The sequence below is a fragment of the Scyliorhinus canicula genome, chromosome 11 (assembly GCF_902713615.1).
Source record: "Scyliorhinus canicula chromosome 11, sScyCan1.1, whole genome shotgun sequence".
In the NCBI taxonomy this organism is placed as follows: Eukaryota; Metazoa; Chordata; class Chondrichthyes; order Carcharhiniformes; family Scyliorhinidae; genus Scyliorhinus; species Scyliorhinus canicula.
This window is the reverse complement of record NC_052156.1, coordinates 152,091,477-152,116,029: the sequence shown is the minus strand read 5'-3', so window position 1 is coordinate 152,116,029 and position 24,553 is coordinate 152,091,477. Positions and strand designations below refer to the sequence as shown.

The window sequence follows — 24,553 nt, the reverse complement described above, 5'->3', positions numbered from 1 at the left end:
GTCTGATGATTAAATAAGTTTACGGAAAGCTTCAGCATCATCTACCATACAAGTAGATCAAAAATCTCCTCGAATCCATCTCAGAATAAACAGACTAGATTAAATCATCACTTCTACCTTGCTTTGCAACTTCACTCTTCTCCATCCAGCTGTTAATTTCTTCAACCATTTTACTAACTTGTCAGTACAAGGGATGATGCATATTCACCTGTGTTTAAATCCAGTACCATTATTAGGATTTCATAAATCTAGATAGAAAAAACTGGGGACTTGCATTCCACCATTGTAAACTAGTGTTGCAGATTGGGGTGGGGGATGGGGGGTTACTTGTTGCATCAATCCATTTCACCATAATATGCATCAAAATTTATTCTTTCATTTTCCTGGTTGACTAAAGGCACTCAATTGTCCATGCTCTTTTACTATGTGATCAACAGTATAGGCTATATTCTGCTTATCGACAAAAAAAGTAACTTAAAGACACAAAATTCCTGTTCAATCAACTTTGTCCCTAATCAGGCTCTCAGGGTTCTGGGTAATATGTCACGCTTCAATCTTTCCTTTTGCTAAGCCAGCTTTAGATCCTGTGTGTGACTGGCTCATTGAGCTTGGGAACACAAGCAAGATCAGCTACACATTGCAGAAAAACACTGACATTCACTTTGCTCCCATTTCAACAGTCAAACCTAGCTCCACTTAATGCAGGATTACAAAAGGAAGGATGGATTTAGAATTCCCTTTTTAAAAAAAGCTACTCACCATAAAGAGCTGTCCACGTTTGGTTAATTACATCTAGACATACAGTTCCTGATCTAGAAATAGAAGAAAAAAAGAGGGATGCCTGAAACAGGTGAGATGCTAATCAATTTTTATAACCTTAAAGATCATATCAAACCCAAGCCCAGTGGTAACTGGAATGGCCAGAGCTCTGTGCAAGCACACAGTACTGAAAATCCTAGTCTTCAAGGAACCAGAGTGGAACAGCCAATTCATATAATGACCATGACAAGGAAGGGAAGCGTGACAGTGATGGTAAAGGAGCATGGTTTTCAGGAGGATAATTAAATGGAGGCACTTCTCACTTTTCAGGGTTGATTTTGACCACTTAAATAATTTGGAAAAGCTGTTTTCAAAATTAGTTTAAAGCAAAGTGCATCCATACAAGTCCAGAAAAAAACACATGGATGAAAAATGGTTCATATGTGTGGTGAATTATAAATACTAATAATCCACACTGTATTGTACAACATGTGTTGAGCCTGTATATTGTATTGGATCACGTGTAGTTGCGCGGCTCTACTCATAGGGGGAGATAAGGAGCTTGTACTGGGCTCCACCCTTGGCTCCGCCCATGGCTCCACCCTTGGCTCCGCCCATGGCTCCTCCCCTTAACCGGAAGTATAAAGGTTGATGCTGAGAGCCTGCCTGCCAGTTCATCTGGAGTTCATCTCGTCACAGGCAGGCTCTGTTGTAAGACGATTAAAACCACTGTTCACTTCTAACCACGTATCGCGTGAATTGATGGTCTCATCAATTTAATTGTCTTAAGAAACAGTAAGTAACGACTATGGAATCAGCCCTCAAACCTGATCGACTGGAACTCGACCCACAGGATGCAGAGGCGAAAGAAATCTTTTCACACTGGCTCCGATGTTTTAAGGTCTACCTGGCTGAAGCAAGCACCACAGAAACGACGGAGGAGCAGAAATACAGCCTACTGCACGCAAGGGTGAGCCATCGTATATCTACTCAGTTAAATTGTACCGGCTCATATACAGAGGTCCTGGCCCTACTCGACAGAATGTACGTGAGGCCCGTCAATGAGGTCTACATGCGCCACATTTTTACTACTCGCCGCCAGCGCCCCACAGAATCGCTAGAAGAATTTCTAAGCGACTTAAAAGCCTTATCCCGGGACTGTAATTACCAGGCTGTAAACGCTATCTGCGATATCTTTGTTGCAGGCCTCAGATCCAATTACGTGCGCCAGCGACGTAATTAGAAGACACTGTTGAACTCGCTACTACTATGGAGGTCTTGTTTCGCAGCCTCACCTCGTTCCCTGCGGACTCCGCGACCCCGTCATGGGCCCCCGACCAGCGACTGCCCCAGGCCTGCGCCGCGCGGCCACCCAGCCACTATGCTGCCCCAGCCTGCCACTTGTGGCCAGCCCCAGCACCCGCTGCAGCACTGCCCGACCTGCAGCAGCTGCGGTCGCAAAGGACACTATGCCAGAGTGTGTCTGGCGAAGAAAGCCCCAGCCTCTAACCCTCCCGCGGCTCAAAGCAGTTCTCTGAATTTGCAGGCCCGCAGGCCCCGTAATGCTGCGACCTATACCTCGACTCCGCCCCCACCGACCACGTGCGACCCATGGGGGCCACCATCTTTGCGGACCCCCACCACGCGGCCGACCACGTGCGACTCATGGAGGCCGCCCTCTTGGACGCCATCTTCCTCGCCACGTGCGATCCACAGGGGTGGCCATCTTGGGCTCCATCCTCTCCAAATTCAGAAAATCTGATCGAAGACTGCGACCCCAGCGGGCATTCACCCGCTCACGGGGCCACCCCAACACAGCGGACCGAGCCACCCACTACCCGCAACTCGGCGCAGTCACGTTGGACCAGTCGCGTCCAAAACACCTCCGCAACTCAATGACGACCGTTCAAGTCAACGGGTACAGTACACCGTGCCTCTTCGACTCCAGGAGCACTGAGAGCTTTGTACACCCAGATCTGGTAAGACGCTGTTCGCTCCCTGTCTTTCCTGCACGGCAAACTATCTCCCTCGCTTCGGGATCCCACTGTGTTCACATCCAAGGGCGCACTGTTGTGACCCTAACGATCCAAGGTGCTAGTTACTCTAATTTTCAACTATACGTCCTGCGCGAACTCTGCACCCCACTCATACTGGGACTCAACTTCCAGTGTATCCTCAAAAGTCTCACCCTCAGCTTCGGCGGACCCCTACCCCCACTCACCATCTGCAGCCTAGCCACCCTGCGAATCTCCCCCCCCCCCCCCCCCCCCCCCTCCACTCTTTGCCAATCTCACTTGCGACTGCAAACCCGCAGCCATTCGCAGCAGGCGGTACAGCCTGCAGGACAGGGTGTTTATCAGAACCGAGGTCCGGAGGCTCCTACGTGAGGGGATCATAAAGGCCAGTAACAGCCCCTGGAGAGCTCAGGTGGTGGTCGTCAAGACCGGGGGAAAATTCCGCATGGTCGTGGACTATAGTCAGACCATTAATCGGTTTACGCTCTTGATGCGTACCCCCTCCCCAGGATTGCAGACATGGTGAATCAGATCGCCCAGTATCGTATTTTCTCCACGGTGGATCTGAAGTCTGCAAACCACCAGCTCCCAATCCGCCCGGAGGACCGCCACTACACGGCGTTCAAGGCCAATGGCCGCCTCTTCCATTTCCTCCGGGTTCCCTTTGGTGTCACGAACGGGGTCTCGGTGTTCCAACGAGCAATGGACCGAATGGTGGACCAGTACGGGCTGCGGGCCACGTTTCCGTACTTGGATAACGTCACCATCTGCGGCTATGACCAGCAGGACCACGATGCCAACCTCCATCGATTTCTCCAGACGACCCAGAAACTCAACCTCACGTATAACACAGAGAAATGCGTTTTCCGCACGACCAGGCTAGCCATCCTCGGCTATGTCGTGGAAAACGGAGTCCTGGGCCCCGACCCGGACCGTATGCGCTTAGAACTCCCTCTCCCTCATTGTCCCAGGGCCCTCAAACGGTGGCTGGGATTCTTTTCATACTATGCCCAGTGGGTCCCTCAATATGCAGAGAAAGCCCACCCACTATTTAAGGCCACACTTTTCCCCCTGTTGGCTGAGGCTCGCCAGGCCTTCAACTGCATCAAGGAGGACATCGCCAAGACAGCCATGCGGGCGGTGGATGAATCCGTCCCCTTTCAGGTTGAGAGCGATGCCTCAGGGGTAGCTCTTGCAGCCACAGTAAATCAGGCAGGGAGACCAGTCGCATTTTTCTCCCGAACCCTCTCCGCTTCGTAACTTCGACACTCCTCAGTCGAAAAAGAAGCACAAGCCATTGTGGAGGCTATACGTCACTGGAGGCACTACCTCGCAGGTAGGAGGTTCACCCTTATCACCGACCAAAGATCGGTTTCCTTCATATTTGACAACTCGCAAAGGGGCAAAATTAAATTGATAAAATTCTGAGGTGGAGGATCGAGCTCTCCACCTACAAATACGATATTATGTATCGACCGGGGAAGCTCAACAAGCCCCCAGATGCACTGTCCCGCAGCACGTGCGCCAGCACGCAGAGCGACCGCTTAAAAGCCATCCACAATTACCTCTGCCACCCGGGGGTCACCCGGCTCACCCACTACATTAAAGCCCAAAATCTGCCTTTCTCCACTGAGGAGGTAAAAGCCGTCACCAGGGATTGCCCAATCTGCGCAGAGTGCAAACCGCACTACTACAGACCATCCAGGGCCCACCTGGTCAAGGCTTCTAGGCCCTTTGAACGCCTCGCTATCTATTTCAAAGGGCCACTCCCCTCGACTAACCGGAATGTGTACTTCCTGAATGTCATCGACGAGTTCTCAGTATGTTAATGAAGACATTTTCCCTTAAGATTGTTAACAATGAGGAACTATCAGGCTCTCTTGATAAATCAATAAACACCTCACACTGCCTGTATTGGGAAGTCTTTGGTCCCAGGCATTTAGAAAAGGTTCAGGCATTTATTTGCAGCTACAAAGAGGGAAATGACAGTTCAACTCTGGTTGGACAAGGTTTCATTCATGAGGAATGAATCAGGAAGTGGCTGTTCCTGAAGCTTTTATTTAGTTGAAACAAGTTCAAGGACTGTCTGCAAAGGACAGGGTCCTGTGTGTTAATATATGTATCATAGAATTTACATTGCAGAAGGAGGCCATTCAACCCATTGAGTCTGCACCGGCCCTTGGAAAGAGCACCCCACTCAAACACACTCCTCCTCCACCCCATCCCCTTAACCCAGAAACCCAAATTAACCTTTTTGGACACTAAGGGCAATTTATCATGGCCAATCCACCTAACCCGCACATCTTTGGACTGTGGGAGGAAACCGGAGCACCCAGAGGAAACCCACGCACACACGGGGGGGAACATGCAGACTCCACAGTAACCCAAGCCGGGAATCGCACCTGGGACCCTGGAGCTGTGAAGCAACTGTGCTAGCCATATAGAACATTACAGCACAGAACAGGCCCTTCGGCCCTCGATGTAGTGCCGAGCAATGATCACCCTACTCAAACCCACGTATCCACCCGTATATATACGGTATATACCCGTAACCCAACAACTCCCCCCCCCCCCCCAACCTTACTTTTAGGACACTACGGGCAATTTAGCATGGCCAATCCACCTAACCCGCACATCGTGGGAGGAAACCGGAGCACCCGGAGAAAACCCACGCACACACGGGGAGGACGTGCAGACTCCGCACAGACAGTGACCCAGCCGGGAACCGAACCTGGGACCCTGGAGCTGTGAAGCATTTATGCTAACCACCATGCTACCGTGCTGCCCCTGATATCTACTGGCATACGCATGCGAGCTATATTCTTAAATTTGTCAGTGTAATGCTTAGCACTAATCAGGATTGTTCAGCAGTTGTTGAATAATTGCTGAATCACATCAAATGTTGGACATGTTTTGAATTAGCCTCTCTAATTCTCGAGCTGCATGCACCCAAGGCGGCGGAGTTTTGGGTCATCTTACAACAGTAGTTCCTTCAGCTCCACTTCTCTCCTTCAGGGGCTCACCGGGAAGATTTTACTCTTCCCAAGGTTGAGTTTGTAACCCGAGAAGGCGCCAAACACTCTACAGAGCCTCACTATCTTTCCCATGCTGGCCACGGGCTTCTACATGTAGAGGAGGTCATTTGTATGGAGTGAAACTCTGTGCTCCTTGCCCCCTCTCCAAATTCCGGTAGAAGCTGATAGACTGTTCTTCCCAATTGCACATTTGCGCTTTTCACCCACCTCAGGATCTGCTCCTTAACCTATTATCTGTGGAGCCTCACAATCATCGCCCACGGTGGTTCTCCAGCCTTGGCTTGTTGCTAAAGCGACCTGTGGCCCTGGTCTACCCCCCACGGGGGCTTGGCAAAGCCCTCCTTGCCAACCAGCTTCTCGAGCATCGCTGCAACATACTCGTGGGGTTCCTCCTCTCCATGCCCTCCGGTAGCCGAAGGATCCGCAGGTTTTGCCAACGTGATCTTGTTTCCTGGGTGGTTGACTTTTTCCTGCCACACCGAGTCCTGACCAGCCTCGCCACCTCAGCTTTGAGTACCGCAATCCGATCACCCTGATCTGTGGCGGCTCTCTCTCGAGGTCTTGTGGTGATGCCTCTTGGGCCTCAAACCTCTGCTCCATTTTGTCCATAGCCTCCTTTAAGAGGGCTGTTGCGGCCTCCAATACCACCCCTACGGCTGCCATGGGTCCTCCTTCATTACCTCCGTGTTTCTGCAACTCTTGGTGATGAAACATAATTTTTTCTATCAGCACCTGGGACCCCGTTGGAAATTCCACGGGGTTGGCCTTCGCTGGTTCCATGTGTTTTTGGTGCCCGCATCCTGGGGTTAAAGGGCCTCAATTAAAATTCTCGGACAAGAGCCACCTTTTGTGACTGCTCAGCACATGGCCACCACCGAAAGCGCCGACGGTGAATTTGCGTGTAAGGAAATTTTTACATGAAGATGATTCGCATACAGCAAACATCAATTACATTGCAGAAATATGCAAGAGGTAGAAGGTTGGATTTCCTGCCATCAGAGACGTGTTTTTCGTGGAAACTGCCCAAGATATTTGAGGGAGCTACGCCTACAGGTGTATTATTAAAACTGAACTCATGAGCCCAGCAATTCATCCATTTAAGTTTAATGAATACAGATTCATACAATGACTGTGTTTAGATCACCATGGTATAATGATAGTGAAAACATCTATGGATTCCTAAAAAGTATTTTGGTGAATAGGATAGCAAGGTCAAAAGATTGCTTGTAACACAGCATTGCTGGGGCAGCACGGTGGCATAGCGGTTAGCACTGCTACCTCACAGCGCAAGGACCCAGGATCGATCCCAGGCCCGGGTCACTGTCTGTGTGGAGTTTGCACATTCCCTTCCGTGTCTGCATGGGCCTCACCCCCACAACCCAAAAAGATGTACAGGGTAGGCCATGCTAAATTGCCCCATATTTTGGAAAAAATATTTGGGTACTCAAAATTAAATAAATAAAAACACAGCATTGCTATCAATACGAAAGTCATCTAGCCATATGGTCTTCGCAAAGAAAATGACCGTGTTATGTGGAAACTGGATTAGAACTAGTTGTTGCAACTTGCCCAACCATTCTGCCAATTTACCTTGTGCAAAACCAGTCAGATAAGATAGGGTGTAAAAGGACATATTTTTTGTGTGCCTTGGGGAGCCCATAGATACACGGACGCAATCAGCTGTGAAAATGAATTCCAGCACATATACCATCTAGCAGCTTGTCATTTTTGTACCCGCCTTGTTTTGGCAACTTCTCAAGCAGGGCTGTCCATTCATGCTTAGAGGCAGGTCTAATAGATAAGAATTTGATCTAATTTAGAACAGGGTGCATTTTGTTGATAGTTTCCATGGTAATTCTTCTACCAGAGTGCACTAGCCAACTGATCAGCATTCCTTTCGATAACACAAGTTGTTGTTCCCTTTGCAATTGGAATTGTTACGAATTCTGTCCTGATGAGTGGAGGGTGAAAATTTTCAATAGCATGACTTTTTTCCCCCCAGCAATACTAAATTCTGTACTACCAAACAATCAGAAGTCATCTTGTTTGTTTAAGTCAAGTTGGATAATTCACTGACATGGGGAAGCAACGCATATTATTTTATGGTACATGACAATAAACTCAACTGCACTGTCTAAACGGAGTGAGTTCAATCATGACTGTTCATCTGTATGTTCAACAGACAGCTTATCCTCATTTTAATCAAGAGTTTTTACAGTCTGCAATTGAGACACAAGAGAGCACGTGAAAGTAGTCAATCTCCAAATTAGGTCATAAGAAAGGGAGATACCTTTCTGGGTTAAGTTTTCTACAAGTAGAAGTACGGCAGCGCAAGTCTAATCCCATAAAAGCAAGATGCTCAGACTGCTTATAGGAGCAATTCATGCCACTGAGCTGGACATAACATCCTACACTTGTATTGGAAAAATTTAACAAAATCCAGCCCCCCCCCCCCCCCCCCAAAAACCCATACAATCTCCATTTCACCAAGCAGAAATTCTGGTTATATTTTAATACACCAATGAATAACCCACCATTTTGTTTCAGTATCCAAATGGAAGAAATCAAATCTCTATTCTTTCTTCCCATAAATTGATGACAAAATACTTTCATGTCTGTCCCCAACCATGCCTCTTCCAAAGGCAGCAGCTCCTTGCAGATGTGTAATCCCAGAGCCACCCCTTCTTGAAATTTCATGTGGGTGCCTAATCACTCACGTGACCATTTACTCTAAATGTGCAATAAAATTAATTTTGCCGAAAGGGAGAAAGAGGTGGTAATTTGATGCACTTAGATAGATATAGATAAGTAGACCGTGGTAATGCAACATCCACTCCACCCCAACCCGTAACAATGTAATTTCTTGAAGCTAATAGTCACGGTCGACCCATCCACTCCATTCTCTACTTCCTCATCCCAAAACATTCCCATAGGGTGCTGCAAGGGGGGAAAAAAAAGAGTTACTTACGCTTCATCAATGTTCGGATGGAAGATTTTATTCATGAATCCTATAAATAAAAGAAGAAAAAAGAAGTCACCTTTACCTACCAAAATGGAAAAACAGTAACATTTGGAAGAAATGTGTGCGAATAATTTCTGCTCCTTTTTGGGACAGGTAGTGAGAGAATGCAAACATTTCACAAGATTAAAAAAATGGCATAGTTGCCATGGAACGAGAAAACATTTTACATAACGGACTGTATGAGGTGTTTCTGTTGCAGCTGTCATGCTAGTTTGACTTAGACTAGCCTCAAGTCATTATTATAGTGTGCGCTTTGTGCAGTTACCATGATTAATTCTGTCCATCATTTTTGCAATATTGCTACCCCAACCAAATTTCACCATTTAATGTTTACCTACTGAAAGACAATCAGAGGTCATACTTCTTCGTTGCTTGAGCAAAGATAATTTGTCCCTAAAATTGGAGGTTGGTAAACTGCATGGAGTGTAAACCGAACAGATGAAGCCAGGAACCTTATGTTGATTCATCCCATTGCTTTCAACATGCTTCAATATTAAACCCAGCACGGAGATGGACTTATTTTATGCAGGAGCATATTTGGAACTCAGTTAATGTTTAAACTGAAATCAGAGGGTGCTTTAAGAAGAATGAAATACTTACTTCACCAACCAAGCAGCACCATTCAAACATAACTGCAGTGGTTTCACAACCTTTCAATCAGGATTCCTCATCATATTAGAGGAAAAGACAAAAGCATCAACAGAACAAATATCAGGCTGTGGTACTAAATGGTGGTTGTTGTGTCACCAGGGAAGACCTGGCTTATCCTGCCTCTAACTATATTCTCCGAGCTGAAGGATAAGAACAAACCGCTCGCCAAAATGAATGCAACTTTCAACAGCATCACCATTTCTTGTTCCCTTCTGCCCTGAAGGGACTGGATCACACTGGTGTGCGAATGAGCACCACCCGACAAAGAGGTAAAGAATTATATCACAACACAAGAGCCAGCAAATTATTTGCTGTAAGGGAAGTACTCGGAGGTATATTTTGACCTGTTGCTGGACAGTGCTAATGCTCTGCATTGCAGCAGAGCCTGATCACATCCTTAACTGTCACTACGAGATGCTCCTTTTCCAGCAGAGAAGAAACCCAAGCCAGAGCAACTGGAACAAACCAACTGATGGACGGGATGAGACCAGGACGAGATCAACTCTCACAACACAATTGGAGAACAAACTGATAACCGTTCAAATGACATGGCTCATTTCTATAATCAGATGCGTATAACTTGCATTTATACAGTGCCTCATCACATGACCTTGAACATTCCAAATTCCTTGCATTTTAGGGAGGCAAGTTTGAGAGCCATTACCAACACAGTAAGATGCCACAAATAGCAACAAGATGAATTATCAGTTTTCAGTGACTGTGTTGGTTGAAGAAATGTTAGATTTGTCACGTGTACCGAGGTACGGTGAATAGTATTGCTCTGCGCACAGTCCAGGCAGATCGCTCCAGACATGAAAACATAGAACATATGATAAAATACATGAGGATACATAATGAAAATACACAAACTTAGACATTGGGTGAAACATAGGGTATGTAGTGCTACAACTGTGTAGAAAGATCAGTTCAGTCCATAAGATCAGTTCAGTCCATAAGAGGGTCATTCAGGAGTTTGGTAACAGCGGGGAAGAAGCAGTTTTTGATTCTATTGGTGCATGTTCTCAAAGTTTTCTATCTTCTGCCTGATGGAAGAGGTTGGAAGAGAGAATAGCCCAGGTGGGCGGGGTCCTTGATTATGCTGCTCGCTTAGCCAGGACACTGCGATGGATATCTATTGCACTCGTTCACATGTGGCATTGGGATTATTAACATGCATCTAAACAAGCACACAGGAACATATTTATACTTTCTGTCCAAAGGGTAGCATTCATTGAAACTGTACTGGAGGCCACAACTTCCAACTGAGGCAAGAGTGCCATCAACAGAGTCAAACTTAGACTATAACAGAGTTGGTATTAATGAACACCAGGCAGTGCTTGCTACCACAAACCGATGCGAAGCAAATTTTGAAAGAAAAGCTATATACCCTATGGCAGACGGTTTGTGAAGGAGTTAAAGCTCTGAAATGCTCCCAATCTGTTCATCTTCATAATTACTGCATGGAGACACAATTATTACATCCCTTTTCCCAAATGCAGGTCTGACAGTTCTCCACTATTTCTCTGGACAAACTATTCAGACTATCCAACAGAAATTAATGATATGTGTCCCATTCATCAATTATAACCCCTGGTAGATCCAAGAACATTGAAAAAGCAGGAATTGACCATTTGGTCCTTTGAGTCTCCTTTGTTATTCAATAAGATCATGGATGATCCGTCCACCTCAACCCCACTTTTCTACCTACACCGATAGCCCCAGATTCTCTTCATGCCCAAAAATGTATCAATCTAAGTCTTGAATATATTCAAAAACTTTGTTTCCACAGCCCTCTGGGGTATGCAATTTTAAAGATTCATAATCCTGTGTGAAGAAATTTATTCTCATTTCAGTTCTCAACAGTTTATCCTGAGACTATGACTCATGAGATCAGCTCTCATTTTGAACTCAAAAGAAATCTTTTTTTTTTAAATTTAGAGTAGCCAATTATTCTTTTTCCAATTAAGGGGCAATTTAGCGTGGCCAATCCACCTAACCTGCACATCTTTGGGTTGTGGGGTCGAAACCCACGCAAACACGGGGAGAATGTGCAGACTCCACACGGACAGTGACCCAGGGCCGGAATCGAACCTGGGACCTCAGCACCGTGAGGCAGCAGGGCTAACCCACTGCGCCATCGTGCTGCCCCTCAAAAGAATTCTAACGGCAAAATAATTATTCCTTGGACAAGACCACCAAAACTGAACAAAATACAGTGTGGTCTCAAGAAAACCCCGAGAAATTCCAACAAGACTTCTTCACTCCCAACAGTCCAATCCCTTTTTTATATATAAAGTAATTGCCTTCCAAATTGCTTACTGTAACTGCATGTTGATCTTGCGTGTTTGCATACAGACACATAAATCCCTCTGAATACTGACACAGGTTAGTCTCGAATAGGATGCATAGTTTCTACTGATTCAGGAGACTTAACTTCACTCCAGAAACCCAAACACTATTATCACCAAAATGACGATTATACACAATTGCAGGTCCAAGTTAATTTATGAAAGGTTTAGCTCAATGCCCAGTGAAATTATAGAATATGCCCCATATAAACACAGGTTTTAACAGTAGTATGGTTGATTACAGGTCTGTCACTGATAAGGTGATTAAGAACATCAAACTTGCAGCACATCGCACAACACTGAAGCATATTCTCGTTATAGAAAATTGGTAACCAACCCCTAAATAACACTGGTGACGTGATCGACAGTTAATTAAGGCCAAAATTAACTCTTATGAACACACTAAGCAAATATCATTAGCAACAAACCTTTACACAATTAACATGTTCTATCTTGTGCACATTCTGGATAATACAAGGTTGGGAGATACAAGCCTTCGACTCAAATTAAGCGGCTCACATGCTAAATCACGAACTTGAAGACTTAAGCAGTATGCCAGCATTAGCAGAACCTAAATTACAGCCATGAACTCACTGCCAGCTGTTCCCTATTCTGTAAAATGCACATTGAAACGTTTACTATTAGGTAGGTGAGCCTGCTGTACCAACGTGAAGGTACTGAAGCAGAGAATGATGACGAAAATACAGTATATGACAACACCAGCTACCACTAGCCAGCTTCCCTGGCAGGTTACCATGAGTTGAGTAGTATATTAAAACCTTGATCATTCTGGTCAGGACTAATGGCGATGTACGAATCATGCATTTGCAAGCTCCATAGCATGTGCTTTGATACTTGCCATCTCTCGACTTCTCTACATTCATCCCAGGAGTACAGAGTATCTAATGACAGCTGTCGCAAAAGATTGGTTCATAAGTTCATAATTAGGTGGAACGAAAGATAACAAAAAAGGCCCTTTGATCCCTGGTTTGCAGAGATTAGTTATCTCAGCCAAAACATGAAGGGGGATAGCAACGTTAAGAGAGAGTGAGTGTTCAAGGATGGAGCACACTGCAAAGAAGTCTGGTTTTCAGTCATCCTCCACATCGGGACACTTTAAAGGAGGGATCCGGGATAAAGGAGTGGAAATAACAGCTGATTTTTTTTCAATGCTAACTACAGCATCCCACTACCTTGGTCAAGTTGTTAATTCAGGACACATTTCAAAAGCTGGATGACTAGCTGACCAATGCCTCCATTCTCATGTCTTGTATATTGCATTGAACAGATTTGTCAAAGTAAGCGGATTATAGGCCAAGACATCGAGTGAAATGGTTTAAAAAATATACAGAATTCTCCAGTCACCAGACATGCTGTAAAATTATTAGAAAAACACCCATCTGCATATCAATACACTTCAGTGTGCTACATGTTTGTGAAATGATGGAGTTGCTGTTAAGGCTACTTCACCTTTATTGTTCAGCGTATTCTCCAGACACAAAATCAATATTGGAAACAGAAAATCTAATTGAATGTACCACCAGATGTTTTTCAAAGTAGATATTTTACTGAGATTGAACACTGCAGTTCATTAGAAACCGGTGGACAACACCGCAGATTAGTCCTTTGAACATCATTGCACTCTGCATCCATCAGCAGTTAGCCAATAGTCAATAATATTTTTGTGAAATACCTTGGAACATTTTACTCTGTTAAAATGTCATGGATCCATCCAGCAACAGGTTGAAATCTACTTCAGAACACAAATTTAACGAGGCATGATGGGATGCAATCTGCCCAGCAAAGGTAAAAATTTGTCTGCCGACAGCAGTAGCCAACATTCAAACGGCATGATGAGGTGTGATTTTAAAAGTAATGTAATGCAGGTGTCTAGACAAATGATATACAGTTGCCAGGACCCTCAGAAGCAGAGAGGCAGTTGACATCTGACGGCCAGGGAGTGGCAGTTGACAACTAACAACCTGCGTGGACAAGCCAGGAGCCTAGGGTAGCATCAAAGTCTTAAGGACCCATGTTGTGCAGAAATCTTCGCAAAAGCAGTTTAAATATCTTCCCTGGACCAGGAAAAGACGTTTCCCAGACTTGACTATCAGCCCTGTATTGTGCGGCAAGCATAAGCTGGATTTGATTCATAGATTTACCCAATGGATGTTGTTTGGAGAAAGGGGAAGTATTGAGAGTTCAGGCATCATAAATATAGAACATAGAACAGTACAGCACAGAACAGGCCCTTCGGCCCTCAATGTTGTGCCGAGCCATGATCACCCTACTCAAACCCACGTATCCACCCTATACCCGTAACCCAACAACCCCCCCCTTAACCTTACTTTTATTAGGACACTACGGGCAATTTAGCATGGCCAATCCACCTAACCCGCACATCTTTGGACTGTGGGAGGAAACCGGAGCACCCGGAGGAAACCCACGCACACAGGGGGAGGACGTGCAGACTCCACACAGACAGTGACCCAGCCGGGAATCGAACCTGGGACCCTGGAGCTGTGAAGCATTTATGCTAACCACCATGCTACCCTGCAGCCCCTAATATAATTTGGAACCAGTCTATGTTCTACATAAACTGTGTTTTGTGATTCATATACTCAATGGTATTGTGCGTGTGTATTTGTCTTTAATTTAATAAAGTATTTAATAATTGTTTCACACCAACTCTGCTGATTATTCTCACTGGGTTTTACTTGACCCCTCACAACCTTCCAAAAACAAAGCTATAAACCCTTCGAACCAGTGTTCCGAGTTAAGATACCCTTGCAGATACCATTGCGTGGTTCATAACAAAAGGCACTATATAAATACAAGGTATTCATTTTGACTTTGTTTAAAGTCAATGGGAAAATCTTTCAAAGTAAGTGAACCCATTGAACAGGCTCACAGCCATAAAATACACAGTCCACAGAACAGAAAGGTATCTGACTAGCAAAAAATTAGACTATTTTTCTCCATTCGAGTATAGTTGTGTCATACATGTCTTTCTAGCCACCAGCTATCAACAGAAATCAGAAACTATTTTTACTGCCAGGTTCTGAGAAACAAGCTAGTCTGTTCATACTATACTAAACAAGAGATGACTGAAATTGTGATTTTAAATAATCAATTTGTATTTGCAATTTTCTTTTCCAGAATTAGCGAACCCCACCCCCCAATTCTCAAAACACCCTATTGCAAAACATACAGCGGATACTTATGGAAACCTGTGGTTACTTCCCAGTTGGGAAAAATGCAGTGTCTCCAGTTGTCGCCTTAGCCCAACAGGTCTGTTAAAGAAAGAACTTTCCAGGTGAGGAATCAGACTCCATAAGAAGCATGCTGCACCACCTTTCCAAATAGGAGAGGTCATTAGGTGATCAGCCTGACCTATGAATGGACAGGGTTTAGAACGTAGACCATGGAGACAATGCTGATGTAGAAACAGATCGATGGGAGGAAAGAAAAAGAATTTACGGAAATAAAAATGGGGTGAAGCTGGAGGAGAGAGTTCACTGTCGGAAGTCGTTAAACTCAATGTTAAATCCGGAAGGCTGCAATGGGAAGATGAGGTGCTTCACTGGAACATTGCTGCAGGTCAAGGACAGACATGTGGATATCAGAGCAGGACGATGGCAAGCAAAAGGAAGGTCTGGGGCTTGCATGCAGATCAACCAACGGTGTTGTGCAAAGTTGTCACCCAGTCAGGCAGCACGGTGGCACAGTGGTAGCACTGCTGCCTGTGGCGCTGAGGGCCCAGGTTCGATCCCAGCCCCGGGTCACACTCTGTGTGGAATTTGCACATTCTCCCCGTGTCGTGTGGATTTCACCCTCAACAACCCAAAGATGTGCAGGTTAGATGGATTGGCCACTCTAAATTGCCCCTTAATTTAAAAAAAAGCTGTCACCCAGTCTGCGTTTGGTCTCTCCAATGTAGCGCAGACTTCATGGGGAGCAGCAAATTCAATAGACCAGATCGAAGGAGGTGCACGTGAAGCACCACCTCACCTGAAAGGTGTGTTTAGGCCCTTGGATAGTGAGCGGGTCAGGTGTTGCATCTTGCAGAAGGTGTCTTCGGAAGAGGGCGAGGTATTGGGGGTGATGGGAAGAGTGGACAAAGGTATCTGAGAGGGAATAGTCCCTGTGGAATGATGAAGGGGGAGTGAGGGGAAAATGTATTTGGTGGTGGCATTATACTGGAATTGGCACATTGAATGCAGAGGCAGGTAGAGTGAAAAATGAGGACAAGGGGGACTCTATTCTGGTTCTGGGAGGGAGGGGAAGGGGCGAGAGCAGAGCTGCTCTCAGATGGGTCAGAATTGGTTGAGAGCCCAGTCAACCACTATTAAGGAAGAATCGTTTTGGAAGGTGGCATCCCGGAATAGATGAAACAGAGGCGAAGGAACGGTGAGAACGCGATGGGAGGGATGGGAAGAGCTGTAGAGGTGGTAGCTGTGGGAGTCAGTGGGCTTGTAATTGATACTAGTGGACAGTCCATCCCCAGAAATGGAGTTAGAGAGGTTAAAGGAGGGAGGTGTTGGAGATGGACCCTGTGAAGGTGATGGACAGGTGGAAATTGGAAGTGAAGTGAAGTTTTGAATTTTTCCTGGCCCAGACGAGAACATGAAGAGGCACCAAAACAGTTGCTGATGCACCGATAAAGAATTGTGGGATGAGGCCGTTTTAGGGAATGTTCCACATACTCCATAAGGAGACAGACCACACCTTTGGTTTACAGGAAGTGAGAAAAGTTAAATGAGAAATTGTTCAGTGAGGAAAAGTTAAGCCAGATGGAGGAGTGGTGGTGGTTGCAAACTGTTTAAGCCTCTGTTCAAGGAATGTGGAGAGTCCTCACCCTCCTGGTGAGCTATAGAAGGATTGGGTATCCATGGTAAAGAGGCAGCAGCTAGGGACAGGGAACTGGAAGTTATGATGCAGGGCATCAGAGGAATCACAAATGTAGGTGGGGAGGGACTGGACAAGAGGAGTGTGTTGAGTCAAGATAGGCATAAATGAGTTCAGTGGGGCAGAGACAGGCTGACATGAACGACCTTCCGGAACATGCTGCTTGTGGATATTGGGGAGGAGATAGAAGCGGGTTGTCCGGAGTTGGGAGACGGAGGTTGGAAGCTGTGGAGGGAAGATATCCAGAGAAGCGGTCAGTGACAGCCCTGGAAACAATGGCGTGATACTCACTGATGGGGTCATGGCCCAGAAGGAGATAGGAGAAAGTGTCAAGTTGGCACTCAGCCTCTGCAAGGGAGACTTCAGTACACCAGACAACAACAGCCTCACCCTGGACCGGAGAGAGGGGAGTGCTGCAAGCTCAGAAGGAGACAGGTGAGAATGCATAAGAGCAGAGATAAACATGTATTGCTCTGAATGAAGTTTCAAGACAAATTAAAGCTAGTTATCATACATATTATTGTATCATCTCTAGATTTTTGAATCGGTTTAAAGGATAAGGAGGAAATTGCTAACATAGGGCCAGCTGCACCTTGTAAGGCTCAATCCATCGCTCACAAAATCCTAGTCGCAGCACAGCTTAACCTTTACCCCAATTGCTGCTACCAATACTGTAGTTACAAAGAGCAAATTTGTTAACGTTCTATTATAATGGAATGAACTGCACAGAAGAGATTTGCTCACTTTATCCGATGTTGCGCTTTAAAATCTGCTTTGAATATTGCTACCTCAAAAAGTGAACCTGCTTACAGACCCAGAATTTAGAGCCTCAAACTCTGGAATAACTAAGAGGCACAGAATTCAGATACCATGAAACTATTATTGAGTGTCTTAATAATCTTTCTATGTCTTTAACAAATGTGAGCATGCGTGTGACGTTATCGGCGCAGGCTTGGGCCGGTTTTCAATTTAGCCACATGGAGCTTGTGTATTGTTGTGTTTAACTGCTGGTGTTTGAAGCCAAACTGTATTATCACCTCAATGTTTTGCAAAGTGGGGGCAGCACGGTGGCGCAGTGGGTTAGTCCTGCAGCCTCACGGCGCCGAGGTCCCAGGTTCGATCCCGGCTCTGGGTGACTGTCCGTGGGGAGTTTTCTCCCCGTGCTTGCGTGGGTTTCGCCCCCACAACACAAAAATGTGCAGGTTAGGTGGATTGGCCACACTAAATTACCCCTGAATTGGAAAAAAATATGAATTGGGTACACTAAATTTACTAAAAAAGAAAAAAAATGTTGATGGACAGAAACTTGGAGGTGGACACAGGAGACTCTGCATCTGTCAGTAAGGAGACAGTCAGGAGGAATTGGGGCTCGAAGCAGGTACCAGCCCTGAAACAGGCAGGATCAACTTTGAATGTACACTGGCAAAACTACACCATTACTTGGACCATTTGAAGTGGACATTGTGTATAACAGCCAAGAAGCAAAAGCATAGAGGTCAGGAGCACAGATTTGACTTCGCAGGAGGGTGCCAGTGTTCAGGTAGGTGGTTTGAAGTGTGTCTACTTCAATGCCAGGAGTATACGAAATAAGGTAGGGGAACTGGCAGCATGGGTTGGTACCTGGGACTTCGATGTTGTGGCCATTTCAGAGACATGGATACAGCAGGGACAGGAATGGTTGTTGCAGGTTCCGGGGTTTAGGTGTTTTAGTAAGCTCAGAAAAGGGGGCAAAAGAGGGGGAGGTGTGGCGCTGCTAGTCAAGGACAGTATTACGGTGGCGGAAAGGATGCTAGATGGGGACTCTTCTTCCGAGGTAGTATGGGCTGAGGTTAGAAACAGGAAAGGAGAGGTCACCCTGTTGGGAGTTTTCTATAGGCCACCTAATAGTTCTAGGGATGTAGAGGAAAGGATGGCGAAGATGATTCTGGAAAAGAGCGAAAGTAACAGGGTAGTTGTTATGGGAGACTTTAACTTTCCAAATATTGACTGGAAAAGATATAGTTCGAGTACATTAGATGGGTCGTTCTTTGTACAATGTGTGCAGGAGGGTTTCCTGACAATATGTTGACAGGCCAACAAGGGGCGAGGCCACATTGGATTTGGTTTTGGGTAATGAACCAGGCCAGGTGTTAGATCTGGAGGTAGGTGAGCACTTTGGAAAGTGACCACAATTCGGTGACCTTTACGTTAGTGATGGAAAGGGATAAGTATACCCCGCAGGGCAAGAGTTATAGCTGGGGGAAGGGCAATTATGATGCCATCAGACATGACTTAGGATGTGTAGGTTGGAGAAGTAGGCTGCAAGGGTTGGGCACACTGGATATGTGGAGCTTGTTCAAGGAACAGCTATTGCATGTTCTTGATAAGTACGTACCAGTCAGGCAGGGAGGAAGGGGTCGAGCGAGGGAACCGTGGTTTACCAAAGAAGTGGAATCTCTTGTTAAGAGGAAGAAGGAGGCCTATGTGAAGATGAGGCGTGAAGTTTCAGTTGGGGCGCTTGATAGTTACAAGGAAGCGAGGAAGGATCTAAAGAGAGAGCTGAGACGAGCAAGGAGGTGACATGAGAAGTCTTTGGCAGGTAGGATCAAGGAAAACCCAAAAGTTTTCTATAGGTATGTCAGGAATAAAAGAATGACTAGGGTAAGAGTAGGGCCAGTCAAGGACAGTGGTGGGAAGTTGTGTGTGGAGGCTGAGGAGATAAGCGAGTTACTAAATGAATACTTTTCGTCAGTATTCACTCAGGAAAAAGATAGTATTGTGGAGGAGAATGCTGAGACCCAGGCTATTAGAATAGATGGCATTGAGGTGCGTAGGGAAGAAGCGTTGGCAATTCTGGACAAGGTGAAAATAGATAAGTCCCCGGGACCTGATGGGATTTATCCTAGGATTCTCTGGGAAGCCAGGGAAGAGATTGCTGAGCCTTTGGCTTTGATTTTTAGGTCATCATTGGCTACAGGAATAGTGCCAGAGGACTGGAGGATAGCAAATGTGGTCCCTTTGTTCAAGAAGGGGAGTAGAGATAACCCCGGTAACTATAGGCCGGTGAGCCTAACGTCTGTGGTGGGTAAAGTCTTGGAGAGGATTATAAAAGATACGATTTATAATCATCTAGATAGGAATAATATAATTAGGGATAGTCAGCATGGTTTTGTGAAGGGTAGGTCATGCCTCACAAACCTTATCGAGTTCCTTGAGAAGGTGACTGAACAGGTAGACGAGGGTAGAGCAGTTGATGTGGTGTATATGGATTTCAGTAAAGCGTTTGATAAGGTTCCCCACGGTTGGCTATTGCAGAAAATACGGAGGCTGGGGATTGAGGGTGATTTAGAGATGTGGATCAGAAATTGGCTAGTTGAAAGAAGACAGAGAGTGGTAGTTGATGGGAAATGTTCAGAGTGGAGTTCAGTTACGAGTGGCGTACCACAAGGATCTGTTCTGGGGCCGTTGCTGTTTGTCATTTTTATAAATGACCTAGAGGAGGGCGCAGAAGGATGGGTGAGTAAATTTGCAGACACTAAAGTCGGTGGAGTTGCAGACAGTGCGGAAGGATGTTGCAGGTTACAGAGGGACATAGATAAGCTGCAGAGCTGGGCAGAGAGGTGGCAAATGGAGTTTAATGTGGAGAAGTGTGAGGTGATTCACTTTGGAAAGAATAACAGGAATGCGGAATATTTGGCCAATGGTAAAATTCTTGGTAGTACGGATGAGCAGAGGGATCTCGGTGTCCATGTACATAGATCCCTGAAAGTTGCCACCCAGGTTGATAGGGTTGTGAAGAAGGCCTATGGTGTGTTGGCCTTTATTGGTAGAGGGATTGAGTTCCGGAGCCATGAGGTCATGTTGCAGTTGTACAAAACTCTAGTACGGCCGCATTTGGAGTATTACGTACAGTTCTGGTCGCCTCATTATAGGAAGGACGTGGAAGCTTTGGAACGGGTGCAGAGGAGATTTACCAGGATGTTGCCTGGTATGGAGGGAAAATCTTATGAGGAAAGGCTGATGGACTTGAGGTTGTTTTCGTTAGAGAGAAGAAGGTTAAGAGGTGACTTAATAGAGGCATACAAAATGATCAGAGGGTTAGATAGGGTGGACAGCGAGAGCCTTCTCCCGCGGAAGGAGGTGGCTAGCATGAGGGGGACATAGCCTTAAATTGAGGGGTAATAGATATAGGACAGAGGTCAGAGGTGGGTTTTTTACGCAAAGAGTGGTGAGGCCGTGAAATGCCCTACCTGCAACAGTAGTGAACTCGCCAACATTGAGGGCATTTAAAAGTTTATTGGTTAAGCATATGGATGATAAGGGCATAGTGTAGGTTAGATGGCCTTTAGTTTTTTTCCATGTCGGTGCAACATCGAGGGGCGAAGGGCCTGTACTGCGCTGTATCGTTCTATGTTCTATGTTCTATGGCTCCTGGCAGTAAAAGTGCAATGGCCTAGTCCACTAGGGTACGACTGGCTTTAGAAAGTTCCGCTGAACTTGGGCGAGATAAAGCACAGAGTAACAGAGAATGTCATTCAGAAGTATCCTGAGGTTTTCAAAGACAAAACGGGTACATTGCCTGGCACTACAGCCAAGTTGTTTGTGGATCCTCAGGCACTCAGGCACTTTTTCAAAACTAGGATAATGCTCCGTGAAAGGCAAAGTGGAGGAGATGAAGCGGCTACAAAGGCTGGGAATCATTAAGCCCATTCAGTTCTTATGCTGGGCAGCTTCTTTTGTTCCGGTTCTTAAAAGTGATAGTACTATATGTATGAGTTTTCCATAGTTTTCCAAGCTGGCGTTTATCTGCTGCAGAGGGTAGAAGATCGGTTTTCAACTCTGGCAGGAGGCAAGATGTTCTCCAAACTTGACATGCGTCTAGCCTACCGACAGCACTTGTTAGAGGACTCAAAAAAAGTAGGTCACAATCAATGCCCACAAGGGTTTGTTCAAATACAACGACTTGGTTTTTGGGGTGTCCTCCAGTCCATTGATTATTCAAAGGACAATGGACAATCTGTTGCAGGGGATTCACCGTGTGGCAGTTTTTTTTTCTTCTGTTTTTTTTTGCAGCTCTGCCTCTGAAGCACAGTAAATGCATCTTCCAGGCACAGTGTGGAACATCTGGGTCATAGAATCACAGTGCAGGGTCAGTCCCCTGTGGTGGAAAACGTTCAAGTTATCAAGGAAGCTCCAAATCCCAAGAACGTGTCAGACCTCAGATCATTTCTTGGTTTAGTGAACTACTACGGAAACTTTCTGACAGACATTTTAACAGTGTTGGCATCACTATCTTTGCTCCACAAAGAGACCAAATGGAAGTGGGGGCAGCACAAGAGAAAGCTTTCAAGAACATGAAAGCACTGCTACAATCAGCTAATGTACTGATTCACTTTGATCAGGACAGAGAGCTCATTCTGTCATGTGCTGCCACGCCTTGTGGCATTGGACAATGTTCTCTCATCTGATGAGAGGACAGGTCCGAAAAACACATTGGGTTTGCATCAGGCACACGGTCAACATCTGAGAAGGGATATTCGCAGCTAGACAAGGTCCAGCCATCGCTTTTGTTGTGAAACGGTTTCATCAGCTCCTTTATGGGCATTCATTCACTAAACGTGCAGCCCACAAGCCATTGATGAGCCTTTTTAGCGAGTCCAGATGCATTCCTCCCATGGCCTCAGCAAGATTACAGCACTGGGCTCTCATATAGTCAGCCTACCGTTACACGCAGCCTACCGGTACATAATGTACAGGGCAGGGAAACACAATGCAAACACAGGCACATTGAGTCATCTTCCCTTACCAGACAGGCCAACCAACAGTACTTCCTCCAGAGACAATTTTCTTACTTGAACCCTGAATGCCAAACAAATTAAACAGTGGATGGACAGGGGCCACCCTGACTCCCAGATACTTGAACTGAGAACTGGCCAAGCGAAAAGGCAACACCTTGAAGTTGGTTCAACTTGTCACCCGAAAATGAATCAAAGCTCCGCAATAGCTCCATTATATCGACCGTAGTGGGAATTGGTACTGTTCATCAGTCAGCATACAGGGACACCCTATATTCCTGCCCTCCCCTCTTTCTCCCCTTCCATTTACCTAAAGTCCTCAAAGCTATGGCTAAGGGCTAAGTCGCTAACGCAAATTAGAGGCGAGACATCAGACACCCTTGTTTATTCACCTTTCTCAAATGTAAGTGCTCCAAACTCAAGGTATTGGCACACACACTAGCCAAGCGAGCCCCATACAAAGCCAAAATCTCACCTGGATCTGCTACATCCAGATGTCAACGTGAGAGTGGGAAGGAGACATGAAATGCAGAAGGATAGGCATTTCAATCCGGATGACTGTCTATGTCAAGAATTTCGGCAGTAACCAACAATGGCTGTCTGAAGTTATTCTGAACCTAAGTGGTCAAGTACCGTTAGTGGTGAAGCTGACGAATGGAAGGATCATCCACAGACACCAAGAACACACGTCTATGCCACAATGAAGTCAACTGTTTCTGGATCACATGGCAGAAGGAAACAGTGTTGCGGATTTCCAACAGGAAGTGGTTCCTGTTGCTCGGGCATCCAGTGATCGCTACTCTGGGAGAGGTTGAAGGACTTCTTCTCACTAAGAACCAACCTCTTCTGCACCCAAATCCAGCTCAACTTAACACGGATTTACCAGTGTCTCCTGAGCCACTAGCAGTTCTATGCAGATCACAACATAGTCACAAAGTTCCTGAAAGACTGACATATTAGTTGCAACGTTTGTTATTTGTTGTGGTCTCTCCTGAGGGGGAATTGAAATTTACGGCAGGGGGCGAGGGAAAAGTGTTAGTGTTTTAATAAGCATCTTTCTATTTGATTATATGTATGGATGTCTTTAACCTATGTGTGATGTCATAGGGCTTGCGAGGCATTTGGAGTTTAGCCACGAGGAGATTCTATTATTACCTCAATGTTTTCTGAAATAAAGATGATTTAACTCAGTTCATCCAATGTCTGGCTTAAAATTCTGCTTAAAACATTGCTCCTTCAAAGCATTTAAAAGGTGAACTTGCCTACAGACCCAGAATTAAGAGCCTCAAACTGGATAAGTAAGCAGCACAGAATTCAGATACCATTAAACTGTACCTACTTTATTTTAAGGACAAGGCAATGATCGAATGACTAAACTTCAGGAGTGGAAACTGACCAAGTTCAGAGACAGACTATTAAACAGTTGTAATGTTCACCTCAACTAAAAGAATGACATCTCAGCCAAATCAAATAGCACACTTGAAACCAAACCTTCTACTGGGGAAAGAAAGTTCAGGAGATTCAGTTGTATGCAAATCCACCACAGACTGAATGGTGTGCACTTTGCAGTGATTTCGAACAGTCTCCCCACAGACTTGGTCACACCAAGAAACACAAATTACTGGAAATTCTTATGAAATTTTATGAGCTTTACAAGTTGTGATAAGACCATAAGAAATTGGAACAGGAGTAGGCCATTCAGCCCTTCGAGCCTGCCCCACCATTTAATACGATCATGGCTGATCTAACACTTGCCAAGCCCACTTTGCAATGCACATACTCATAACCAATTACAAATCAGCTGTTCTTTAAATCCACCACCCTCTACGAAATGCACAGTACCATCCATCAAGCTAACAATGGTTTGTCATCAGGTTCAGACACCATTCCAGCTGAAATACACAAACTAGCAGCCCAACAATTAGACAGCACTTCAAAATCTAACAGCTCCGGGATGGATTGATCCATCCAGTTCAAGAATGAGTCTGTCACATAAAGGCAAGCCCCAATTGTGGATAATGCATCACATAAAGACAAGCCC

General features: G+C 45.6%; 1 protein-coding gene across 1 annotated transcript in view; it reads right to left on the bottom strand.

Annotated features, from left to right (window-relative positions):
• Positions 1-24,553, bottom strand: part of ube2h (ubiquitin-conjugating enzyme E2H (UBC8 homolog, yeast)) — a 154,848-nt gene that overhangs the window by 11,671 nt on the left and 118,624 nt on the right. Inside the window, exons 4-5 of the mRNA XM_038811779.1 lie at positions 8,778-8,817; positions 760-812 (exon numbers count right to left, since the gene is read on the bottom strand). Coding sequence (XP_038667707.1) covers positions 760-812; positions 8,778-8,817 — 93 coding nt within the window. The remainder of the gene's footprint in view (positions 1-759; positions 813-8,777; positions 8,818-24,553) is intronic.